This window comes from Ixodes scapularis, unplaced genomic scaffold (assembly GCF_016920785.2).
Source record: "Ixodes scapularis isolate PalLabHiFi unplaced genomic scaffold, ASM1692078v2 PGA_scaffold2__306_contigs__length_199485367, whole genome shotgun sequence".
Lineage (NCBI taxonomy): Eukaryota > Metazoa > Arthropoda > Arachnida > Ixodida > Ixodidae > Ixodes > Ixodes scapularis.
In genome coordinates this window covers 6,777,652-6,803,336 of record NW_024609857.1, presented here as the reverse complement: position 1 = coordinate 6,803,336, position 25,685 = coordinate 6,777,652, and the positions used below count along the sequence as shown (strand labels likewise).

The following is a 25,685-nucleotide window of genomic DNA, read 5'->3' as shown; positions in this document are numbered from 1 at the left end:
GATGGTAACTTTACCCGAGGATTGGGCAACATCATCATGTTTAACATTTACCTACGTCGGCTAACTTGCCCCGTCGTATTTTGTTCGAGAAAGCTCTCGTTCTTGACGCCCTCACCAAGGCTAATTTCTGATCCACCTATAATGACAATCCAAATCGAAAGTCCCAGTTTTGCTGGATATTCCAACAGGCTAGTTTTAAGCCGTACCCTTTCAGTGGTTCACGAATAATACCATGCTCAAACGGTTCAAGCTTCTGCTCGGACAGCATCATCAGTTTTCTTCAGTGTAAACGGTTATAAGAATTGAAAGATCGCAACCAGCTGCTTTGTAGACAGCTGGTTGCGGAAAATTACGCCGTCTGTAATTATCTCTACGGCAGCCTAGCTGCTTGAAGTCATCGCAACTATAAACTACAGGTTGCAGCGACCAACGTTTGTAGATAAACGTTGGTAGCCGACTGCATTCTCGCATTCCCACGCATCACTCCGAACAGAAACGCGCTAGTTTCGGTTTGAAGTCGGTACCTTTTCTACAACATAGATGGCGGCAGCGTCAGTCTTCTGCACTCGGTGCATTTGGCGAGTTCGTTTGAGTCCAGTTTTCCGTGCCACACTCTGTGAGTGCGATGCATTCTGGGAGAGAACTCGAACGGTGCCAGTGCGTGTGAAACGAACTCGCTATTAATGACACTTTTCTTTTCTCGAATTTCGCTTTATTTTAAAAGTTACAGGCAAATCAAAATTACAAAAACAAGCAAAAAAATAACCTCCTTCATGACGTCCTTGGTTGCTTGAGTGGCCGCGAACTATACTGCGCGACAACTTTTCTTGGCAATGCAGTGGAAGGTACAGGCCCGCGTCCCCTCTCCCATTTTGAGTGTACGCAGGCTCCCCTCCTCCCCCATTTCCGAGGAGAGGAAGAGAGCCTGCGTACATTCAAAATGGGAGAGGGGACGCGGGACGTACCTTCCACTGCACTGCCAAGAAAAGTTGTCGCGGAGTAGTGAGCTCAGCGAGCGCTCACGGCTGCCGGACGCCGTGTCGACGGCTCGAGAGGGCGCCACTGAAGTATGTTCTGGATAGGCTGTATGAAGCGGGCAGCCAGGGCGGCTCGCATTGCATTTGCTGCGCGATTAAACACTAATTCAACATGACACTTCATCCTACAAACGACAGCAAACACGGGGTAAAGATCAGTTCAGAACGGGAGCCACTTCGGGCTGCCATACCGCCAAAAGGCCAAACCGCAAGCCAAAGCTGCTCGCCGAACGTCTTGGGAACGCTCGGAACCGGTCAGATCCTCGCCGCGTACATCCGGTACCTTTCTACGCTCGCCGCTCGTTGGCGCCTGATCCCACTACACCTTTCTAGTATGCGCCGCCTTTCCCACCGCTTGGTGGCGGGTATGTCGACGGGTCATTTCTTGTTTCCGTACTTTATAAACTGCATTTGTTTCTTTTCTTATCTAAAATAGTGAACAAGAACTACTTTTATAAATAGTTGAAACGGTTCGCGCCACTTATATTTTGTATTTCGACAAAAAAGAAGCTTTTAGCGGCGCTGACCAGTAGTAAGCCAAGGACCTAAGACGTCACATATCGCGCGCTTTCGGCGCCGCGGGTCGCCCCTGTAGGTGGAGGAGGTTTCCGCGTCGTCCTCTCTCCGTGCCCGCTGGCTTGCCCGAACCCCGAGGGACGTGGAAACCGCAAAAAAGGTAGACGCTTAAATATGATTGCAGAGCCCCTTTAAACAGGCCAACTCTTTCATTTAATCTTTTCGGAACTTGCTAGAACAGTTATGCACTGTAATCCCAAAGATAACGTCGATGACAGTGCGGCTACTTTCATGTCTACCGGTAGCTTACTTTTTAATCAGCATATGTATCTTTAACAATTGGCACGTTCTAGCATCCAGGCGGTAATGTCTCTACACCAGACAGCCCCTTTCGTCAGCCATCTGTGTAAGCGGGAAGCCCACAGGCGATGAATTCCAGCGAGCAGAACCATTATTTCCACCCGGTGCTTAGTCCGGGGGGTTCAAATTTTAGGTCAAAAATAAAAGTATTTGCTTAGACAGTTTTGTTCCGAGCAATAAACAGGGGGGGAGGGGGGGGGGGGGGGGCAAACTTTTTGTTGTGAGCAATAAACGAAACTCGAACTACTTTCAATCTATCCGAGTCAAAAGCAGTCCAACTGTACGTAAGGTAGCAGTAGAACAAGCCTACCAAACCGCAACCTGTCTTTCAATTTAACACGCGTTCCATTTGTTTGTTTTTTTTGTTCTTTTTGGGGGGGAGGGGGGGGGGGGGTGGGGGAAGAAGTGCTCGTGTGGCCAGGAGGGAGGCGGGTGGGGAGGGGAGGAAGCCGCGAGCCGCACTTTAACGCGCGAAGAGCCGCATGCGGCTCGCGAGCCGCAGCTTGGCCACCCCCTGATATAGTTCTTTACTCATAAAATCCTAGAACAAACAAATCATTGTATAGTCCGCACCTGTAGATAGTCCGCATCGGGTGAATTTTTAACCTTTGAACACGTATGGTCCGGAAAATACGGTACGTGCTTCTCGTTTAAAGGGGCAGCAGGGTTCCACACAGGGCAAACAGCTTGCTGCAAAGGAACGCAGCACCTCACAGATTCTCACAGTTGCAACCCCTCTCAACAACTCGATAAAAAAAACACAAACACACACAAAAAAAAACAACTGATGACGACGGTTGTGTTGCACTGGAAAGCCCGGCGCGACCGCGAAACCCCTGGGATTAGCGGAAAATTCCCGAGGTCACAATAGACCGATCTCACCGGCCAGTTTGACTACGCCACCGCTGCCGCAATGCATCGTGGGAACTTTAGTCTTTCTGCACATGCGACAACCCCGCTGGAGCTCTGCGCGTGTGGAGCACGAGACGGCACGAGCCCTCGCATGCACGGCCGTCTGCCTCCTGTGAACTAAAGTTATGGCGGCGTCACGCATGCGCCGAACGCTTAGTGAGGTCGGCCTATTACGCCGCTGGAAAGGCGGAGTGATCTTGCTACATTTCTAGTATCCCGTCTGATGCAAGAGACCTGGAGCCTTGCCACAAACCCGGACTTAGGTACCGCTCTTTTTCTCTATTCTAGCCACGCGTCTCCGAAAACTCCAACAACCACGACCTTCCAGTCGACGGTGTTTGAGGAAAACCGAAGAAAGTTCGACGCCTTGAACCATCAGTGGTGGGATCCCGAGGGCGAATTGTTCCCCCTTTCACGGATGAACGCGATACGGGTTCCTCTCATCAGGGACGGGCTGCTCCAGGCCGGGCGGCGGGCGGAGAAGGCGCCGAAGTCCGTCTCGAAGCCGCTAGCGGGTCTCAGGATCCTCGACGTTGGATGCGGAGGCGGGCTACTGTCCGAGGTCGGTGCAAAAAAACTTTCAGGTTTTGAGGAGCGTTTCGATTTATTGCTGACCGCGATGACTACCCGGATCTACTTAATTGTTCATTCCAATTGGTAGGAAGAAATGGCGTCCATACGGTACTCGGTACAAATTCTGGTGGAAATTAGAGTTACTGAATGTTCCCAGAGTACCGAATAGACCTCGTGAGTGATGACGTCACAACATGGCGCTCCGCCCCAGAACAAACCGCGTCTAGGTCCGTTGTTATGGACAAGTGCATACGGCTCGACGCGAGGTTAGAAATTGCCCGATAACAAAGTAATTAATTTTTTGTAAGCATTGTGCCTTCATGAAGACTTACTATCGTCTCAGTACCATAAAGCGAAAGCCCGTAATAAAATTTCACAACCGGTTTTTCCTTGCTAGCAGACGACACGACGGATTCGCGGGTTCAGTGGTTCTTTCAGAGGGAGTACCCGGCTGCTTTGAGTGAAGTTGGTTACACTCGACGAAACTTCTCTCTTCTCGGGGTCAACTTTCTGCGGGATTTGCACAGCTTTGATCGGCACTCGATGTGCGCGAGCGCCTTCCCGTAGAACTCGCTTCCGCAATATTTGAGAAGATGAAAACACTGCGATGCCGAATCACGTACGACGACGACGGGAAGTGCATCAAGGTCGAAGTCTAGGCCAGCACACGTTTGAAGGATTTCACACAGCCCAATTCTTCAAAGCACATTTGTGTGATCGAACGAACTGTCCGTAACATATAAACGTATGTTGCCGCGTGCATGACCGAGAAGGAACGCTTTCTCCTTTACCTCCACCAGAAATGTCACCGATGGAAAAGGCTCGACGAGTGTAAACTGAAGATAAAGGGTTAATCGGCGAACTTGTGCCGGGAATAAAAGAAGGAATGCGTCGAAACAGCAGCAGCGTGTACGTCGCGGCGTCGGCGTGACAGCTGGCTGGAGCGAGAGTGAATGTGTTTCGCAAAGCTCGCGCTCCACTTCTTATCCACTACACTCGGCATATCGAACATCGACCTAGAATGCTCGAAACTGACCAGGCAAGGTCATTCTGGCCTCCTGATATAGTTTACACTCAGGCTAAAAGTAAAAACAAATCTTCTATTAAAAAAACAATATATATATATATACATATATATATATGTATATATATATATATATAGGGTGTCACAAAAGAAAATTTACACGGTCGTTTTTACCGCACAAATAAGCTAGACATCGCCGAACGCTCATTCTCCGTTCAAAGGTAGAGCTAGAGGTCACAACCAGATGCCGAAGTTTCAGCCCGATCCGATAACTTAATCAAAAGTTATAGGCGATTTTCTGAAAATTTCAATGGGAAAATGGAGCCCATTTTTGCCAGTTTTCGGTTTTTGGTGCCATAGAGCCCCATGTGTTTGAAAACTCCGTCGGCCGCTATTTTCCCATTGGAATTTTCAGAAAATCACTTATAACTTTTGGTTAAGTTATCGCATCGGGCTGAAACTTCGGCATCTGGTTGTGACCTCTAGCTCTACCTTTGAATGGAGAATGAGCGTTCGGCAATGCCTAGCTTATTTTTGCGGTGAAAAAGACCGTGTAAATTTTCTTTTGTGACACCCTATATATATATATATATATATATATATATATATATATATATATATATATATATATAAAAACTGAGAAGAAAAAAACCCTTAGTGAAAAACAGCAACAACGGACGATTTAATCTTCGACGTTTCGGCCGGAGTCCGGCCTTCCTGACGAAGGCCGGAACGTCGAAGATTAAATCGTCCGTTGTTGCTGTTTTTCACTAAGGGTTTTTTTCTTCTGAGTTTTATACCCACGCCTTCGGCCTCCCGCCACCATGCCCGTTATATATATATATATATATATATATATAGAGAGAGAGAGAGAGAGAGAGAGAGAGAGAGATAGATAGATAGATAGATAGATAGATAGATAGAGATAGAGAGAGAGATAGAGAAATAGATAGAGAAATAGAGAGAGAGATAGAGAGATATTAAATGAAGGGAAGCGTTTCTTCTCGGTCATGCACGCGGCCATTTAACTTACCCGATGGTTTTATTCAGCACCTTCGCTATTCGGGGCCTTACTTAAAACTGAAGAATCTGTAGGATTTTTTTTTTTCAGTGTGATTATTACAAGCAGGTAAAAAACACACAACCACATTGAGAGCCTTGAAAACAAACTTTGGGGTCTCAAACCGCTCATCTTAGAGTCAAAATAATTGCTCCTTCATTACAACGCATGTCAACTGCAAAATAAAGAAGAGGGCCTGACGCTGCTTTGATATCATGTACTAAACAGATGCTTTTTCTCCATGTATTTTTAGCAGATCTCTATGCGTGTGATGATTTTTGTCGCACAGTATTGAATCGCACGCAAATACAATTCGTTTTTATAAATCCGATTAGTTTTCTTAGGCCTCCCATATTGCAAATCAATACAAAATCAAAATAGTATCATTCTGCAAACGATTCAAACTGCTGCAGACGGCATACTTGAGTCATTCCGCGTGCGTTTGTCATGCGTTTGTCGTCTGCAGCAGGTATTTCGAGACGTCTCGAGGACCGGATGTTGTCGTCACAAATATTTTAGAAACAGCCGATTCTCGGCAAACTTCTGTCGTGGCATGTTTCCAAATCTAGGCTCTATATCTATTCTTTTTAGACGTTTAAATTCCACGTCAGATTTTTGACCGATTCTTTTTTCGGAGCGAAATCCAGTCCCATTGTGATGATATGGGCTGAACAAACGACGAGGAAGACAACGCAGATGAACGCTGTCAACACATGAATAACCAAAGATGAAGAAGACTGCAAGACCGTATCAGGGAATGAGAATAAGAAAAAAGAAGAGGAGGACAACACGAGGAGAGTGAACGGGAGACACGCTCGAGGCGCTCGAAAAAGGCGGTTGGGCATCGGCACCCGGCTCAACACCAGCGGTCCCGGCAGTCTAGGAAGATTCCGGACGGGCGCCAACAGGCCCGTGGGGACTTTGAACCTGCACACCGTGGACCGCCGCCGTTAGCCAAGCTGCAGCTAGCAACTCTACGCCTGGTTCGACCCAGCCTGCCAGGCTCCCGAACCAATGTTACGACAACGAGGCGTCTTCTCGGCAATAACATCGTGTGAGCCGTAAGCGAAGTCGGCGGACTGAACTTTGTACATATTTTGATGACTCTCGTAACTTGTTTTCCTACTCTATCTGACTTTTATTTTTGATTTCTTACTCTGTAAATAACATCTTTCTTCCTACAACCACCGCTCCGGAATTCTGAGTTCCTTCCTTATCCATTCCCATCACAATCTGGCGTCCGCGACAGGACCTCTCTTCCTAACATCTTATAGAGAGCAGAATTCCAGGGCGGTGCTGTAAGAGAAATGAGTATGGATCCGGAAAAGATAGTAGCTCTGGGTAAAGAACTGGGATATACTGGGGGAGAGCTTCGCGACTGGGTTGAGCAAGAACGCAACCGGCAACGTGAAGAACGCCACCTGTTACGAGACGAAGCACGGGAGTCAGCTAAAGAAGCACAGGACGCGGCTGATCGCGAGATCCGTAGATTACAACAGGAGCGGGAAGTGTTAGAACTGCGACTCCGACTGCGAGACAGTACCAGTTCAGATCGCAATGAAAACGAGATGGGTACCGGTGGGGCAGAAAATCAGGAAGCGCAAGCCAATTGTCGCAGCCCTCATAAACTCATTCCACCATTCAATGATAAACGAGACGACTTGGATGCTTTCCTCCAGCGTTTTGAAAGAGTCGCAAGCAGCCAAAACTGGCCTCCTGCCAAATGGGCATTGTCATTAAGCTTGTGCCTCACCGGCGAGGCCCTGACTGTAGTTGGCAGGATGACTCCTGAGGAGTCCTTAGACTACGCAAAAGTCAAGCTAAGCCTGCTACAGCGGTTTCGCTATACGACCGAAGGGTACCGCGAGAAATTCAGGGATGGCAAACCCGAAGATGCGGAGACAGGGAGACAGTTCGCGGCTCGACTATTGGGATACTTTGACCGTTGGATCGAGACAGGAGAAACCCCTAAGACGTATGAAGGGTTAAGGGACCTGATAGTCTCAGAGCAGTTCCTGAAGAGATGCAACACAAAGCTATCTATATTCCTAAAAGAAAGAAACTGCAGGTCCCTGGGGAATCTGGCGACAACCGCAGACCACTTTCTTGAAGCACAGGGACAGACTAGCCTCTTTAAATTGAGAGATGATTCGGACCACAAGAGTGGAGGCTGTGGGAAAGAAGGCAATAAAACACAGCATTCTATAAGGGTAGCCAGTCGATGCTACCTCTGCAACAAACCTGGTGTGATGATCGCTACCGGAGGTAGCGGTTACACCACCCTTGGGGTCCCTTTTGGGGTAGAGAGGAGAAGAAATGCCACGAGACTCGGATTTAAATTAGGACGTTTATTGTCCGACTGGGGACGTAAGGTGTCCGCTCACCCGCTTGGGCCGGCGCTTGGAACCTGGCAGGTTGCACGTCATTCTCTCGTGTCGTGGCCTCTTGTCACACGGCACGGGCTGGTGAGGTCGGGCTGTGGCTGCTTGTCACCCGGCACGGGCTGGTGAGGTCTGGCTGTGGCTCCTTGTCAGCAGGCACGGGCTGGTGAGGTCTGGCTGTGGCTGCTTGTCAGCAGGCACGGGCCGGTGAGGTCTGGCTGTGGCTCCTTGTCAGCAGGCACGGGCTGGTGAGGTCTGACTGTGGCTGCTTGTCAGCAGGTCGCTCGCCGACGTCCGTCCCGGGACAAGCTTCAGTCGCCGAGCCCTGACGGCCGATGCCTTTCAGTCCTTCGTTTTGTTCCCTCCCTCGCAATCGGGGCAGGCCTCGATTGGGACGCTCTTGATCTCCTCCTCGTTCTCGAGCCTTTTTCCCCTTCCGGAACCTCCGTGACGCTCTTCATCTCCTCCTCGTTCTCGAGCCTTTTCCCCCTTCCGGAACCTTGACGGACGCCAACCTCTAAACCCGTCAGGGTCACCAATTTTTACAGTCCCCGGAGACGCCACCCGTCGAAGATGATCCGCACGTGCAACACAAAAAGCGCGGAAACGCGCCAGACAAAAATAAGCCTCGCGTCGCCAGACAGCCGAAAGTTAGCCCTCTCCTTGACCCCATACCTCGTCTCCTTGGAACGGAGGGCGCGCTGAGGATTAAGATTAGCCACGGTGTCCCCACGTCCGGTCACGGATAATCCACCAAAGTTGTTCTCGGGGAAGGTCCCCAGTTTGTGCGCACTTCACACTGGTCATAGAGCAGCCGATTGCTGGACGAGTTCCAAGGCTCCGCGTCCTTCTGCGTGTTGGAGGTGTGGAAAGGCTGGGCACAAAGCAGAAGCTTGTAACTGGAAGTCAGACCGAGAAAAAGACAAGGCTTCCCAGGCTTCCTGTGTGTTAACGACCGCTGACGAAACCGAATCAGAAAAGGCTTATGTCTTGTTAAAAAACGGGGACAAAATCCCAGTAGTAAATATGGCAGTTGGAAAACCTCCACGTTTCTTAGTAGACGATATGCCAGTGGTGAGAGGAGAAGTGGGAGGTCGAACGGTAACGGTCCTCAGAGACAGCGGCTGCAACAAAGTTGTTGTAAAAAGAAGCCTGGTTCCAGATAACAAGCTAACTGGCTTTTCCAGTCCAGTTTTTCTTCTGGACAGGACGATTAAATATTTAGCAGAGGCGGAGATTGAAATAAAAACACCATACTTCACAGGCAGCTTGGTGGCGAAGTGTATGGATAACCCGTTATATGACTTGGTACTCGGAAATATTAAAGGAGTGAGGAGGATCGATGATCCCGATGAAGAATGGGATTGTGACAGAGGACAAATAGTGTCTGAAGCGAGAGAAGCGGAAATCGAAACTGATCAGACGGCAGTAGGAGGGGAAACTGCTAAAGAACTCGCGATGAGCGAGAAACGTGAAGAGAAAGACTGTAAGGTCTTGGAGAAAGTAAGTGATTGCGCAGGGGCGCTAGGAAAGGCGCCAGGCAAGAAAAACATTTCCGAGTTACCAGTCATGTCGGTGGAGCCAACAGAAGTTGATAAAAGAAAGCTGAGAATGGCTCAGGAGAACGACAAAACGCTAAATAAGTGCTTTGCTTCCATCGGGAGAAAGTTCGTTTCAGAAAAGGCACACGAATCGGAATTCGTGTTACGTGACGGAATCCTCTACAGGAGATATCGAACACCGTCCCGTAAGGAATGGGAGCAGTTAGTAGTACCAAAAGACTTTCGAATGATCGTGCTCAAATTGGCACATGAAGGAATTATGGCCGGCCATCAGGGAACAAAGAAAACCACTGATCGTGTACAAGAAGAATTCTACTGGCCGCGAGTAACGTCAGAAATAAAACGATTTGTAAAATCGTGTGACATTTGCCAGAGGACTGTTCCCAGGCACTTGGTGGCCAGGGCGCCCCTTGGAACCATGCCAATCATAGGGACACCCTTCCAACGAGTCGGCATAGACATCATCGGACCAATCAAGCCGAGTTCAGAAAATGGCAACAGATATATATTGACGATGATTGATTTTGCCACCAGATATCCAGATGCTGTCGCCTTGAAGAGCATGGAGACAACAGAGGTTGCAGAGGGCCTTCTTCAAATGTTTTCACGAGTAGGCCTACCCCAAGAAGTCCTAAGTGATCGGGGGTCCTGCTTTACGTCAGGCTTGATGAAGGAGATCAGTCGCCTGTTATCGCTGAGACAGTTGACTACCACGCCCTACCATCCTATGGGTAATGGACTTGTCGAGCGGCTGAATGGGACATTAAAACAAATGATTCGAAGGATGTGCCAAGAAAAGCCACGATGCTGGGATCGGTACCTGACCCCGTTGCTTTTCGCATATCGGGAAGTCCCACAGAGTAGTTTGGGGTTCTCCCCGTTTGATCTGCTTTACGGGAGATATGTTCGGGGTCCCATGGCAGTTTTAAAAGAACTGTGGACTAACGAGAACATCGACCCTGAGACGAAAACAACCTACGGGTACATGGTCGATCTTCGGAAGAGGCTGGAAGACACGTGCAAAGTTGCCCACGAAGAACTAAGAAAAGCCCAGAAGACGCAAAAGGGATATTACGACAAGAAGAGTCGTGTACGCGAACTGCAAGAGGGAGATCCAGTGCTGATCTTGTTACCAACTGACAAAAATAAACTGATTCTGCAATGGAAGGGACCATTCCGAGTGGTGGAGAGAAGGAATGAACTGGATTACGTAATAGACCTTGGAGGAAAGACGACATTATTCCACGTCAATATGCTCAAAAAGTATGAGGAGAGAGAAGTTCTGGGCGCTCCTGAACAAGTCTTGGCTGGCCTCGCAGTAGAAGAGGAAGGTGAAGAACAGGAGGTCCCCCATGTCGGCCTTCGGCGTCAGCAAGACCACAATGATGTGCGGAAATCAGAAGAACTCTCAGAAGAACAGGTCACAGAGGTGGAAGAATTGCTAGAGTCGTTCCAAGAAGTATTCTCGGATCTTCCGGGTCGAACCAATCTCGTAAAATGCCAGCTGAAACTAACAACAGATGTGCCAGTTCAAGTTCGACAGTACCCACTCGCCTTTGCGCTACAGGAAGCAGTAGAAAAAGAGATAGGTGACATGCTGAGTCTCGGCATAATTGAGAAATGCGACTCGCCCTACAACTCACCCGTGGTGGTAGTAAAGAAGAAGGACAAGACGACCCGATTATGCATCGATTTTCGACAACTAAATCAGGTGCTCGTACCTGATTCCGAACCGATACCCCGAGTCGACATGATGTTTGCTCAAGTCAGCACAAAGAAGTACTTTTCCAAATTTGATTTTGCGAAAGGTTACTGGCAAGTGCCAATGGCACACGGATCGGAGGACGCGACTGCGTTTTCAACGATGTCAGGGTTATATCGTTTCAAGTTCATGCCCTTCGGCATAAAAACAGCCCCGGCTGTATTCACTCGTTTAATGAGGGAAGTCCTGGATGGAGTACCAAACACACATCATTATTTTGATGATGTACTAATCGCAACTTCCAACTGGGAGGAACACGCGAAAACCCTGAGACAATTTTTAACGAGGGTAAAACAAGCTGGACTTACCATCAAGCCAAAGAAGACAGAGATCGGCTTCTCCCGGATAACATTTCTCGGACATCGAGTAGGACAAGGAACGTTTGAGCCGTTAACCGAGACTTTGGAGAAAATTCAAGGCGCTAAGAGACCGCAAACAAAGACGGAAGTCAGATCGTTCCTAGGATTAACGGGATATTACCGGGAATTTATTCCCCATTACGCTGAGACGTCGCTCCCTCTGACGGAACTGACAAAGAAAAAAGCACCCATCAAAGTCATCTGGGAAGACAAACACGCCAAAGCTTTTGAGGAGCTAAAGAAATCCCTCTCCGACAAACCGATTTTGAAGTCTCCGGATCTTTCGAGGGCTTTCATCCTGAGAACAGACGCTTCGGGAAGATGCTTGGGTGCTGTGCTAATGCAAGAGCACGATCGGATGATGCACCCCGTTGCGTATGCTAGCCGGCAGTTGTTGCCGCGAGAAGTTGCATATTCAGCAATCGAGCGAGAGTGTCTCGCCCTTGTATGGGCGGTGCAGAAATTTCACCTATTTCTGTTTGGAAAACACTTCACGGTTCAAAGCGACCATCAACCCTTACAATACATTCACTATGCCAAACAACTCAACAGTCGCGTGCTGCGATGGAGTCTGCTGCTGGCTGAATACGATTTTCATGTCATGTACATTCGGGGCAGTCAGAACTTTGGGGCTGACTATTTGAGCCGACTATAATACGCTTCCGTAAAGGATGAGATTACTCAAATAGTTGTGAGTGCATCTATTTAGGTGAAACAATTGTTTTTTTTTTCCTTTTCCAAAGTGTGTAACATTTTGGTCTTTACATTGTGTTGTTCGATCTTATTTAAACAATTGTCTTTAAAAGGGGGGTGAATGTGATGATATGGGCTGAACAAACGACGAGGAAGACAACGCAGATGAACGCTGTCAACACATGAATAACCAAAGATGAAGAAGACTGCAAGACCGTATCAGGGAATGAGAATAAGAAAAAAGAAGAGGAGGACAACACGAGGAGAGTGAACGGGAGACACGCTCGAGGCGCTCGAAAAAGGCGGTTGGGCATCGGCACCCGGCTCAACACCAGCGGTCCCGGCAGTCTAGGAAGATTCCGGACGGGCGCCAACAGGCCCGTGGGGACTTTGAACCTGCACACCGTGGACCGCCGCCGTTAGCCAAGCTGCAGCTAGCAACTCTACGCCTGGTTCGACCCAGCCTGCCAGGCTCCCGAACCAATGTTACGACAACGAGGCGTCTTCTCGGCAATAACATCGTGTGAGCCGTAAGCGAAGTCGGCGGACTGAACTTTGTACATATTTTGATGACTCTCGTAACTTGTTTTCCTACTCTATCTGACTTTTATTTTTGATTTCTTACTCTGTAAATAACATCTTTCTTCCTACAACCACCGCTCCGGAATTCTGAGTTCCTTCCTTATCCATTCCCATCACACCCATGTATTCTTCCATAACAACGCCCCTAGCAACGGTTTGTTTTAAAGCGGTGACGTGATACTTACAGGGTCAAGGCTGTTCTATTAATGTGTAGCCTTAGCTGATTAAAAAAGAACAAAACAAACTCTGACATCCCACTAATTCTTTTTTTTTTTTTTTTGTCAATCGGTAGGATTTGAGTTCTCAAACATCGATATCTTGGGGCCCCCGTGAACTTGCGAAAGTGACTGGCAATTTTATCCACACAATAAAGGAACACAACTAACTGCTAGAGCAAAATAGACCCCAATTGTCATGCACATAAAAAAAAAACACAAAAAGTGGATGTTTCCTTCTGATTATGACAAAAAAATTTAATTGACTGACGAGCGCGGACTCCCAAGGACCCGCAGACATTCATATGGTGTCAATGTGGTGTCGGACACCACACAGTCAATATTTACCTGCAGAGTTGCGTCATATTTGTCGAAAAGAACAAAGGAATGTAAAACGAAAACAAGAGGACCATGCGGTTGGGGCATAGGCGGGGGCACACGACGCCTCTAAGTTGAGTCGCTCCTCGTGGCTATATGTTGAAGTTTTTTAAGCAAAATACTTTAATGCTTTAGATGAACATAAAAGAAAAAAATCCGTGGATTGTATTGTTTTATGTTTTAAGTGTTCTATTGCAGCCTCTCGCGAGGCTAGGTGCCACGGTCACCGGCATCGATCCCACGCCGGGATGCATCGAGGTCGCTAGAGCTCACGCAGACGGGGACCTCGAGATCAGAGACTCCGTCGTGTACGAGGCCGTCGAAGCCGAAGAGCTCGTGCGGAGATGCGTGAAGTTTGACGCCGTGGTGGCCAGCGAAGTTGTCGACCACGTCCAGAACTACCGAGACTTTGTGAAGTGCTGCGTGGCCTTGACAGAGGTGAGAGCCGATCAGTCTGCACGTTCGAAACAGGGTTTCAGAAATTTTTCACAGCAGACCCACACCAAAATGCACGAAAGTAATATTTGAGGGAGATGCACGTGGGTGTCTTTTCCTGTTCTGGAAGAATTTAGTGTCTCAAATCGTGATTGGTTACGACTTCGGTAACTGAATACTGGTGTTAGTCGGTGACAGGTTGAGAGTTCAGGGAGAGATCCTCCCAACTCTTTCTACTTTAGCAGAGCTAACGCTGGGGTGGGCAGGAGGTCTCCTCCCTTTCAGTGTTTGCCCCGCTAAAGTGGAAAGCGGTAGTTTACAGCGAAATTTTCGTAAATGTAAACAAAACCATGAGCAGACTGCTGAATTAAAATGAAAACTGTGCCACGGCAGTTTCTGCAATCGGAGCACACCTCGGCATCGTGGGGTATTTTATAATCAATTGGTATGTGACTCGATTAGAAATTAGTGAGTGACTGACTCTACAACTATACAGGGTGTTATTTTTTATTCGAAACAGATTTTTAAAAAAGGCGTCTTTACTGCTACGTGAATGCCGTCTTCACTATGTGTTTCTTGAGCTCGGCGGACATTCGAAAGGCGAACAACCGTCGCAGTCTGGTGAGTCATTAACTGAAATCTGTTAATTAACTTTTTAATTATTGGTTTTATGGACCATGTTGCAATTGTAATTTTGAAGCCAGCCGTCCTGGAAGGCTATACCAACTTACACATTTAAAAAAAATGCAACCGGTTTGGAGATATCCGTCGACAATTTCTCCCCTTTCTATCATCCGATTCCGAAACTGAAAGTTCCAAGTGCGCCGGAAGCGCTGATTACGTGACGCTTGTAGAAGTGACGGTTTCGTGACGTACAAATCGTCATGATCTCATATCTGCACTGTAGCTGTCACGGTGCGGCTCGAGGTATGCAAACTCGCGGGGGCGGTCTTTAGCGCTCTCGCTTTTAATGCGTCATTGCCCTCGGAGCTTCACTCGCGATTGTTTGTCGGTGGGGAAGGCGCTTCGCCAAATAGCGTAGGCGCACGAACGCTGACTCTGCCAGTCGACTTAACGAAAGAAAATTAAACGCTGCAAGAAAGAAGTATTTTCTATTTATTATATTCAGCGAAATAACTTCAGAGATCAGAATTGCTGATAATTTAAGTTTCTGGTGTGCTTAGACCCTAAGGTAATGTTCGAAATGGCGACCCTCCACTGCTACGCATGCCATGAATCGTTTCTTCATAGATTGAACCACCCGCTTCAGGACGTGTGCTTCAATGTTGGCGCATGCTGAGACAATTCGGTTCTTCAGGTCGTTGACATCTTGGGGCTCAGTTGAATAGACTTCGTTTTTGATGTGACCCCAAAGGAAAAAGTCTAGCGGGGTCAGGTCAGGCGATCTTGGCGGCCAGAACATAGGTCCACCGTGCCCAATCCACTGCTGGGAAAAACAGGCGTTGAGGTAGCTCCGCGCACGCGACGAGAAGTGAGCTGGCGCTCCGTCATGCTGGAACCACGTGCTCCTAAGCTTGCTTAACGGGAGATCGCAGATGAAGTCACTGACAGCACCATCAAGTATGTTGGCTGTGTATGACTGAGCTGTCAGTGTGCCTTCGAAAAAAAATGGTCCCACTATTCTGTCACGAAACATGCCGCACCACACATTCACTGACCACCGAACCTGATGGTTATGCTGGCGGAGCCAGTGAGGGTTGGAATCAGACCAGTAGTGCGCGTTGTGAACGTTCACGTTGCCATTTCGGCAAAACTGTGCTTCGTCAGTCCAGAGTACATTAGTGAGAAAATCGGGGTCTTCATCCGTTTTAGTAAGGGCCCAATTGCTAAACTCCAAGCGCTTCTCAAAGTCACACTCTCTGAGGTCCTGATGCAAAGATATGTGATACGGATGGAGCTTGTGCTTTCTCAGGACTTTCCATACTGAAAATATGCTGCCTCCGGAATCTTCGACGACATTTCGGATGCTGATTTCGGGGTACGCTCGCACGTAGGCTAACACAGCGATTTCAAAATCTTCGTCCAAGACAGCTGCTTTCCTTCTTCTTTGACGATGCACAGACCCAGTGGACAGAAACTTCTTGGCAACCTGGAAGACGGTGGATGGGGCAGGAACAGTGCGACCAGGGTGTTGGGCGGAACAGCCTCGTGGCAAGACGAACGTTGCCATTCATTTTAGCATACGCCATAACCATTTGAACCTTCTCGGCGACTGAATACCTCGACTGAATTTGCGCAGCCATTTTAACGCTACAACTGGCAGAGCCGGCGTTCGTGCGCCCACGCTATCTGGCGAAGCGAATCCTTCGCCGACAAACAATCGCGAAGGAAGCTCCGAGGGCAATGACGCATTAAAAGCGAGAGCGCTAAAGACCGCCCCCGCGAGTTTGCATACCTCGAGCCGCACCGTGACAGCCGCAGTGCAGATATGAGATCATGACGATTTGTACGTCACGAAACCGTCACTTCTACAAGCGTCACGTGATCAGCGCTTCCGGCGCACTTGGAACTTTCAGTTTCGGAATCGGATGATAGAAAGAGGAGAAATTGTCGACGGATATCTCCAAACCAGTTGCAATTTTTTTTTTTTTTTTTAATGTGTAAGTTGGTATAGCCTTCCAGGACGGCAGGCTTCAAAATTACAATTGCAACATGGTCCATAAAACCAATAATTAAAAAATTAATTAACATATTTTAGTTAATGACTCACCAGACTGTGACGGTTGTTCGCCTCTCGAATGTCCGCCGAGCTCAAGAAACACATAGTGAAGACGGCATTCACGTAGCAGTAAAGACGCCTTTTTTTAAAAATCTGTTTCGAATAAAAAATAACACCCTGGGTATATACCTATACGAATATATAACGCTATGTGGAAACCAGGGATGGGCAGTATTTCAAATACAAGTATTTGAAATACGTATTTAAAATACTTCGTGTATTTTGCATTTGTATTTAATTACAAATTGGGTAATGTATTTGACGTGTGTATTTAAATACTAAAACGTGGGTATTTCAAATACAATTGTAATTAAATACAATTTTGTGGGCAAAAATACATCCCTCAAATTAAATGTCACTGTCCAGACCAGGAAGAAAACTACGTTCTGCACCGAATGCAGTGTCTCCCAATCAAGCACAAGCGTTTAGTGACTTTGTGATTACGGTGCTAGTCCAGGGCAAGAATAGTGACGAAATCGACGTTCACAGGCAGACTGGCTAAATAAGTGCCTGTGACAACTTGTGATGCTTTCCAGCCTGATTTCCATCCATATTTTTGCGTGGAACATTCTAAATGCGCGGGTCGTCCAGATTTTCGTAAATGGTGCGAGTTGCAACAATAAACAATTCTCTAGCTAGTGCTGCGCGTCTTGGTCGTCTCGGTTCTTTGTTGGTCTATACCAAAATGTAATCGACAAAAAAAGCTGCTTGAAGCTCTGTACTTTTTTCACCTATTACGTCCAAGCTGATTACATTTTTTGTGATTATATATCTATTACGTTACTAGAGCCTCGCACACTAACTCCAGAGTGTGCGACGCAAAATTAAAATGAGATACCCAGAAACCCGTTGCAGGTGCCCTGAAGTCGCTGACGCAAATTTTGAGGAATGTATTTGGAAAAGTATTTGGAGGAGACCAAATACATTTGGTTGTATTTGTATCTTGTATTTAAATGCTTTTTTGGAAATTTAATTAGATTTGTAATTAAATACATTTTTGACGAAGTATTTTGTATTTGTATTTTGATACATTTTTGATACATTTTTGCCCATCCCTGGTGGAAACTAATTAAATGTCAGTTGAAATAACTGTACCCGAGGTACGATCAAAAAGATCCCAAACTATAGTTTCGTAGGGTAAAAAGAAAGAGCAGGACAATGATGCGCACGCTACTGCCAAAGGCCACAGTGGCCTTCGTGCGTTACAGTAGCGCCAAGAGGCGTCGTTCTGTGAACACTTAAAGCTACGCTGCACAAGGTTTTTGTGACCACGTGCAGGAGCACATGGGTGACTTCAGCATGAACTGCAAACTAGAGTAAAGAGCGAACATCAAATTCTGGCGCCACGCTCGACAAAGCTATGGCGAAGGAGCAGTGGGTTGTGCGAGGTGTTTTGAGTATGGCATTCATGCTTCAAGGATCATAGAGCATCGCTGGAAGACGAAGAGAGGTCAGGGCGATCTTCCACGGGCAGAACCCCCAAAAGTGACGACGGAAGCGTATGGAACTTGTGCACGAGGATATTTGGAAAACCATTCAGTACACTGTTAACAGCTTGTTCCTCTTCCCTCTGATGCAGCTCAGGTTGAAAGGGTCGCCGTGTTGGAATTAGGAACGAGATTCAGCGCGAATCGCAGAAAGTGTTTGGATTTCCAAAAGTGGCAAAAGAGGTGGAAGCGCTGCGTCGCTGCACAAAGGGATTAAATATACTTTGGGGTTAAACGGAAGTAATTTACTTTGTTGTGTATACGACCCACTCGACCAGCCTCGGAACATTTTGATCGCACCTCGTAATGGTAGCTTTATTCCATTTTAAGAGCAAGTCTTAAGTGAGTTGTGCAACAGTTTCAGTGGTTTGCTTAAATAATTTGGGAGTTGGTGTCTCAACCTTTCTGAAGTAAAGAACAACAAAAAAAAAATATTTTGCCTGCATGTCCTAGTTTTTATTTTAAAAATGAACAAAGATTGAGGTTTTCGGTGCACCCCTCATCCCCTTCACTATCTTTCGAGTCAAGTGCGCTGTGACGTCAATGGGGGTCGCGCGGGGTTCCGGTGAAGCTCTCTCTTTACAGCCATCAGTGAGCAGCGAAAACTCATCCGCTCGCGACCGCGTGACCAGGTGCTGGCGAGCGCAGCGCGAATAATGTGATGAAAGGAGGATAGTCTCATCCGGGTCCGGCCATATCCGTCCGGCCCTGTCCCCCTCCCCCTCCGGCTTCTGGCGGCTGTTCGCAGTAGCAGATAGAGCTGACGGTTTTGTGGACCTAGGATAGATGGCGCCACTAAAACTCCGTATAATAAAAGTTTTGTCGATGATACCAGGTTTTTGACGCATTTATATTTATGTTGGAACGACAAGATTTATAGAAAAGTTACCTTTTATCGAGCAGGTATTCGCACAACTTGCTATCTTTCTACAAGAACCCCATTGACGTCATGCAACCGTGTTTCTCATGGCCGCCGCTCGCGGCTGCAGGTCGGGGAATATTCTAATTTTTGCCTAGCGATTACGCGGCGGAATCGCAACATTTCGAAGGAAGGAGGGGCGTTTCCTGCCCTTTTTGACAAGATGAACAATGTCAAAAGTAGAAGATGCCAATTCTTTCAATTAGAGAAACACTAAAGTAAAAAAGGTAACAATTTTCTTTTTATTTTTTCGGGGCCCTTAGACGCAATTTAGGTGGGGTAGCCTTGCCCCACCCGGTATCTACAAAAACTAAGTACCTTTTCTCGGCTCTCACTGATTGGAGGGATTCTTTATTCCTTCTTTCTTGTGTCCAGGAACAGCCGAAGTCTGAATGCTGGTACACACAAATGCACTCTTTGTACAAAAAAGAAAACTTAAAAACATTGATCCTAATAAAGCTGAATGCTTAGGGCATTTTTAAACGAGCGTTCACTAATATCAACCTCCGCGCTGAGCGTATTAAAACTATTTTAGATGATTGACGAGTGAAATGTTAATTGTAAAATTGTCTCTCTATGCCGTACTAGTATTAATATCGACAATATTTTTCTGCTTGCGAAACAAATAATCTAGATAGAGTCATTATTGTTCTCGAAAATATCCAGAGATAACGCGCCTTTCCGGGCTTCAAAAGATAACAGACTTGGCTGCCAGCATTTGCGGCGCGTGCTCAACGTTGAGCTCGTTTAAGGCCCGTTCACACTCTTGCAACCGAGTACGACCGAGAGAGACAAAACCGGTTTCTAAGCCTCTTGCGACTTCTTAGGACCAGGCACGCTGCTGCGGAGCTGGTCCTAAGACGTCGTAAGAGGATTAAAAACCGGTCTGGTCTCTCTCGGTCGTACTCGATTGCAAGAGTGTGAACGAGCCTTTATTTTTATGAATGCGAGTCGTTCTGCGTTCGCAGGGGTATTTGGAGAAAAAAGGGTCCTTAACTGACCTAGTTTGCAGCAAACAACTGTCGCAAGTACGTGCCTTCGGAAGTGCTGTGCGGGTGCTTGGGTTCGTAGCGGGACAGGCCTAAGCTTAGCGTCCCACTCCCACGTCAACTACAGGGTGAAACAAGGAGACGCCAGGCTCTCTAAATCGACCGCAAAATTCGGTTTCTTAACCTATCGCGCTACGAATCGTGCAGCGTTGCCCACAGATGGTGCATTTTTTTTTTTTTTTTTTTTTGTAAAATCTGCAAAGAGCGAACTTACCTGAAGAAAAAGTAAAGAAAGAAAAAGGCTTAGCTCCTATGGAAACGCAGCGAAGCCACGGGTCTTCAAACAACACGGTGCCGTTTCGCACGGGAGACAAAAGATGGCGCAACGAACGCCGCCAACGAACGAGCATACGGCGTCGAGAGCCGGCGTCTTTAGCAGACGATCTTTTCGACTCAGAAGCGGCGCGCGTTCCGCAGGCGGCGACAGTCGCAGAAACAAAAACAGGCGCGGTAACAACAAGGAACTACTACAGTTCCTTGTCTGCTAAAGACGCCGGCTCTCAGCGTCGTATGCTCGTTCGTTGGCGGCAGTTGGCGTTGCGATCGCTTGCGCCATCTCTTGTCTCCCGTGCAAAACGGCGCCGTGTTGTTTGAAGACCGGTGGCATCGCTGCGTTTCCATAGGAGCTAAGCCTTTTTCTTTCTTTACTTTTTCCTGAGATAAGTTCGCTCTTTGCAAATTTTACAAAAAAAAAAAAAAAAAAATGCACCATCTGTGGGCAACGCTGTACAAAGTCGTAGCGCGATAGGTTAAGAAACCGAATTTTGCGGTCGATTTAAAGAGCATGGCCTCTCCTTGAATCACCCTGTATGTTGCTGGACGGCTTGATTTGTCCCTTCGCGCGTGTTGGTGCTGAATAAAGATGTTGGTTCCCGTAAAGGCGGCCCCGCGATTCTGTGAACTGTGCAGCAGTTGTGATTACAACCATGGTTTAATATCGGGACGATACCTAAAGGTAAGAATTTGCGAGCCATTTGGCTGGAGGCAATTGGGCGTTTGGCTCGCATATCAGGCTTGACTCTCCCCGTCATTTCGCTTCGAAAGGCAAGTAGCTCTCAAGTATTTCACTGCACTTGGCCTGCCAAAGTGAATGTTTTAGGTTGCGTTTTAATTGTACAGTCATTGACCAACGAGGCAGAGGGGCTTAGAGCGATAAACGTGACCCCCACTTGACAACTATGCTTGACTACCGCCATGTTCTACAATTTTGACCACTAGACACGTGACCGTACTAAATCCTGAGGCTTTTACTCACAACTGAGCCGAGATTTGTATTGGGATCTCTGTAAAAAGAACATGATAAATTATTTGTCAATACTGTTAGCCCCAGAGCTCAGTGTCTAGCTCCAAAACCTAAAATACAGCACCGCGGCTGACGGCGTCTAGCGGAGGCATTGCGAAGCTGCCCGCGTTTTTGTCGTAAAAGCACCTTTTAGACTTAAAACAAACGAAACATAACTTGTCTCGTCGGTACTGTTTATAAAGGTCAATAAGCAATTATTTGTACGCGGTACTTCGTTAAAATCTGGACGTAAAACTCTAAGGTCACGTGTCTAGTGGTCAAACATGCGCAACATGGCGGCGGCCAATGGGGGGTCACTTTCAGCAGCCATTTTATCGTCCTAAGGCCCTCACCTCGTTGGTCCTGACGCTGACTCACTTTGCTTGCAAATGCCACTCGAAAAACAAAACAAAAGAACAAACAAACAAGAACATAAAACTGGACTGACTGCATATTTATTTTGTTGATTTTTTTTTCTCAGCTGTTTTTTTATTGCACATGGACCGACGCTGACAGACACTTGTATTTAAGGTTCCTTGTTTTCGGATAACTCCTAAAAACTCCGAAAGACGCCCGCTGGTAAAATGTTGGTCAATTCAGATTTATCCGATATACTCCGAATTTTCATGTGGAACTGCGGTGTGAAACTAACACGGTGAACAGAACGCTCGTGGCAGATAAAATACCGACATGGCCGCAAATGACGTTCCGAGCAAGCTATAGGCCATAGTCCGTACATTATATATGTATTAGTACTATACTCCCTTTATAGTACTACTTGTGTGCAGTGCAGACGAAGGCAACGCCAAGCGCAGAGAGAAAGGGCGAGCACTAGGAAGGCAGGACGGGATAGGAGGGAAGTGGAGGACGAGGGAAGAAAGTAAGAGTACTAAGAACCTTAGAGGAGAGGACGTTTCTCTCTTCTCCCCAGACATCCTAGTGCTTACCCTTTCTCCCCTCGCTTAGCGTTTCCTTCGCCTGCACTGCACGCAACTAGTGATACAAAGTATAGGCGAGATTGTCACGCATCGACGCCACCAAGCGGCAAGGCTTGCAACTACTGTACCCTTGGCAGTGCATCAACTATTGACGTCACGAGCGCGATACGCATTGCGCTTCTGGCTGGCCGACTTCAAAGCGAGGGATAGACGTCACTTCGTTTCCGTACACATTTAAGGCTCTGTGTGAACGTGAGTTATCTGAGAAGGTTCCCAGTGACGGGTGTGCATGTGATTCGCACAACTTCCGCAGGACGGCGGCTCGCTCTTCTTCACCACTATTAATCGCACGCTCCTGTCGTACCTGATCGTCAAGATTGCCGCCGAGTACATCTTCAGAATCGTGCCCGCCGGACTTCATGACTGGAACATGTTTGTGCCACCGGAAGAACTGGAAGAAGTGCTCGAGACCAGTACGTGGCACTCCCTGTAACCTATATTTTCTGCATGAAGGTGCTCACACTTCATAGCTTCCCTTTTGTCATACCTCCGTAATCAGAATTCTTGTTGTTTGCGGGTTTCGTGGCACAAAAGCTCCTATGACCATAGTGCGCCAAACTAGAAAAGGTACACTAAGAATGATATTCGGCTATAAGTTGTGTAAAAACCCTATATTTTCTAGAAAAGCTAAAGGACGGCCAAATGGCACGCGAGGCGACTCCCCTAGGAACAGGGTAAGATGGCATGGAATGCACTAGCTATAGCTAGCTATAAAGCTCGAGAAAACAATAACCGGTGATGCTGTTGGAGACAAGGGCAAAAAAAAATATGCAGAACAGACAGTGTCTCCACAGTGACCGCAGACCGGAAGTTCCTCACCAACAAGAAGGTATCGACGGGTGACGCAGGTGTGGCAAATAGTTGTAAAAATGCGAGCCTCATGGTCGTTCCGAAGTCGTGGTACGGTATGCGGGCATGTGATGATAAAAGGTTATGGGAGGAGGCGACCAGTCTATCCACAGCCTCATTGCCTACAATGCCCACATATGGCCCATACCCGAGGTCCTCTTGAACTTTGGTACGTACAGGTTGGGTCAGCTTATTCCTGACTGGTGCAAGTGAACATGGCGCAGTAATATCACTCTGAGAGTCTATAAAATGAATAGCTTTCATCACTTCTATAAACGGAAAAGAAAGCGACCAACTCCGGTATGCAGCTGTTTTGGATGGTCCATAAAATACCGTCAAATCCTCACCATAATGTGTCACACGAGGGAAAAAAGGTTCGCAGTTTTATTTTTGACTTAGTGACCAAATCGTCATATGCGGAAGTGCGTTTTATGAGGCACGTAGCGGACACAAGTCTCAGCCTACCACCACGCGACGCCGTGTCTAGCGTCGTTGCGTCCTCCTTTTGTACCGTTTCTTTTCTTTTTGTGGTTTTTGAAGCATTCGCAGTGGCGAGAGTTGCGGCGGTGGCACGTGGCGTAGGAAGATATATCGGCTGTCTCAAATAGCGGCAAGGCTCTTTAAATCGACCGCAAAATTCGGTTCCTTGACCTATCGCGCTACGATTTTTTGCAGCGTTGCCCACAGGTGGAGAATTTTTTCTATAAAATTTGCAAAGAGCAAACTTTCCTGAGGAAAAAAAAAAAAAAAAGGCTTAACTCCTATGGAAATGCAGCGAAGCCACCGGTCTTCAAACAATGGGGCGCCCTACTGTTTGAAGACCGAGGCTTCGCTGCATTTCCATAGGAGTTAAACCTTTTTCTTTCTTTTTTTTACTTTTTTCTCAGGTAAGTTCGCTCTTTGAAAATTTTATAGAAAAAATGCGCCACCTGTGCGCAACACTGCACAAAATCGTAGCGCGATAGGTTAAGAAACCGAATTTTGCGGTCGATTGAAACAGCCTGGCCACTGTTTGAGACACCCGGTATAATTGCCGGTCTATGTATCTTTTTGTTTTTGCAGATGGCTGTCATGTCCGGCTCATCCACGGCAGCTTCTTCAACCCTCTGACGCAGACCTGGAGCTGGCTGAAGAGTACCGACCTAACTTACGCCCTTCATGCTGTCAAATCGCCAGTATGAGGGGTTTCTGCGTGGCTGTAAAATGTAATTGAAGATTCGTACCCTGGCGGTGATTCTAAAGTTACGTCGTTATCCAAACGGTGTCCGCGTGGGCACGTCTCCTCTTTGTTTTGCCGTGTTACTTTCAGTAAATACCGCTTAGAATTATTCCTCGACATTCATAACCTATGAAACACGTACGTTACTTTGTTTTTCTCTTTTTACGCAACGCAGTCGCAGAAGATAAAGAATCCAGGAATATGAGCAGCGTGTTTACCCCCTCAACCCGCAGCCAGAATAAGTGGCCACGTGACCAGGAGCCGATTATATGCAGTTTATACAGGAGTTCACCGCCGAATGTAAACTTTTCCTACCTATGTTCCCCCTCCCCCAATGAGGCCATGGCGCCACCCTTTTGAAAATAAAGTTAATCATCATCATCATCATCATAGCCACGTGCTGGGGTTGGCAAAGCCCAGTGCACGCGCTGTGTTCCACATATTAGAGTATTTAAATTTGGGTCCCCCAAGATGCTTGGGTGACCCAAAGCGCAGGGACTCCCTATTCTAAAACTCCCCATTGGCAAGGTTCGGCTATCCCCGTCATCGCAGCGATTGGGCACGAGCCGCTACAAGCAAATGCATTTCGGGGCATTGATTGTCACCGACGTTACTAAATTAGGTCAGTTGTGGAACTCCCGCGAAGGGAGGTACCTCCCCCTCCCCCTTTTTCCCCCCTCACGCACTTCAGCCTCCCGTCGTTTGAAGCGCCTTCTAAATTTATCGTTGAAAAACTGTGAATTCCATGGAGTACGGTGCACTGCCATCAAGACACTGTGCGCCAAAACAAACGTATTCCATTAGACACATCAGTTGCCATAGCAGCACCCTCAACCGGTGGCGCGTCCAACGACGGGAGTCGAACCCGGGGGGGGGGGGGGGGGGGGGGGGGGGGGTTATCGCTCGAGCAAGCAGCCATATCACGTCACACGCAAAGGCATGTATACTAACGTTCATTTTCACGAGCCCAAATGGAATGGTCACGCAGTGCTCGTGCACACTGTATGAACATACGGGCCACATTTAAATATCGTCACCGCAGGAATCGGAAAGCTCGATGACGAAATCCTTGGGATCGCAATGTTTGTGCCGTGAGCCTCCTTTGAACTTTTCTTGGGGCCCGTGGCTTGTGCAGGGCCACGAGGGAATAAACATTCTTTTTGGTTTGCCATGACACGGAGTCAGTCGCATATCTTTCGGGTGCCACCGAGCACCGATACAATGTTGACAACGCCAACAATGCGATTCCCACAAATTCGTCATCGAGTTTTCCGATTTTTCGAAGGATAGACT

The 25,685-nt window shown here is 47.5% G+C and overlaps 1 protein-coding gene across 4 annotated transcripts; it reads left to right on the top strand.

The window, feature by feature from the left end:
* Window positions 1-1,696: 1,696 nt before the first annotated feature.
* LOC115326380 (ubiquinone biosynthesis O-methyltransferase, mitochondrial) lies at window positions 1,697-25,085 on the top strand. Of its 4 annotated transcripts, none has more exons than XM_040219100.2 (5): window positions 1,697-1,713; window positions 3,114-3,387; window positions 13,613-13,852; window positions 22,578-22,737; window positions 24,236-25,082. In XM_040219100.2, exons 2-5 carry the CDS (start codon window positions 3,244-3,246, stop codon window positions 24,352-24,354), a joined length of 663 nt encoding a protein of 220 aa, XP_040075034.1. In that variant the 5' UTR covers window positions 1,697-1,713; window positions 3,114-3,243; the 3' UTR covers window positions 24,355-25,082. The 4 variants fall into 4 exon arrangements, with proteins under 4 accessions (XP_040075034.1, XP_029843099.2, XP_029843100.2 ...); XM_029987239.3 differs by lacking the exon at window positions 1,697-1,713 and having other exon boundaries at window positions 2,915-3,206; window positions 3,273-3,387; window positions 24,236-25,085; XM_029987240.3 differs by lacking the exon at window positions 1,697-1,713 and adding an exon at window positions 2,915-3,088 and having other exon boundaries at window positions 3,154-3,387.
* The last annotated feature ends 600 nt before the right edge of the window (window positions 25,086-25,685 follow it).

What these genes read in the sequence shown, in the direction of transcription:
- LOC115326380 (XM_029987238.4), top strand. Translation starts at nt 3,049, where the DNA reads ATGCAAGAGACCTGGAGCCTTGCCACAAACCCGGACTTAGGTACCGCT. An exon ending in GAGGCGGGCTACTGTCCGAG is followed by an intron (nt 3,388 to 13,612) that starts GTCGGTGCAAAA and finishes GTTCTATTGCAG; the next exon opens with CCTCTCGCGAGGCTAGGTGC. An exon ending in GGAAGAAGTGCTCGAGACCA is followed by an intron (nt 22,738 to 24,235) that starts GTACGTGGCACT and finishes TTGTTTTTGCAG; the next exon opens with ATGGCTGTCATGTCCGGCTC.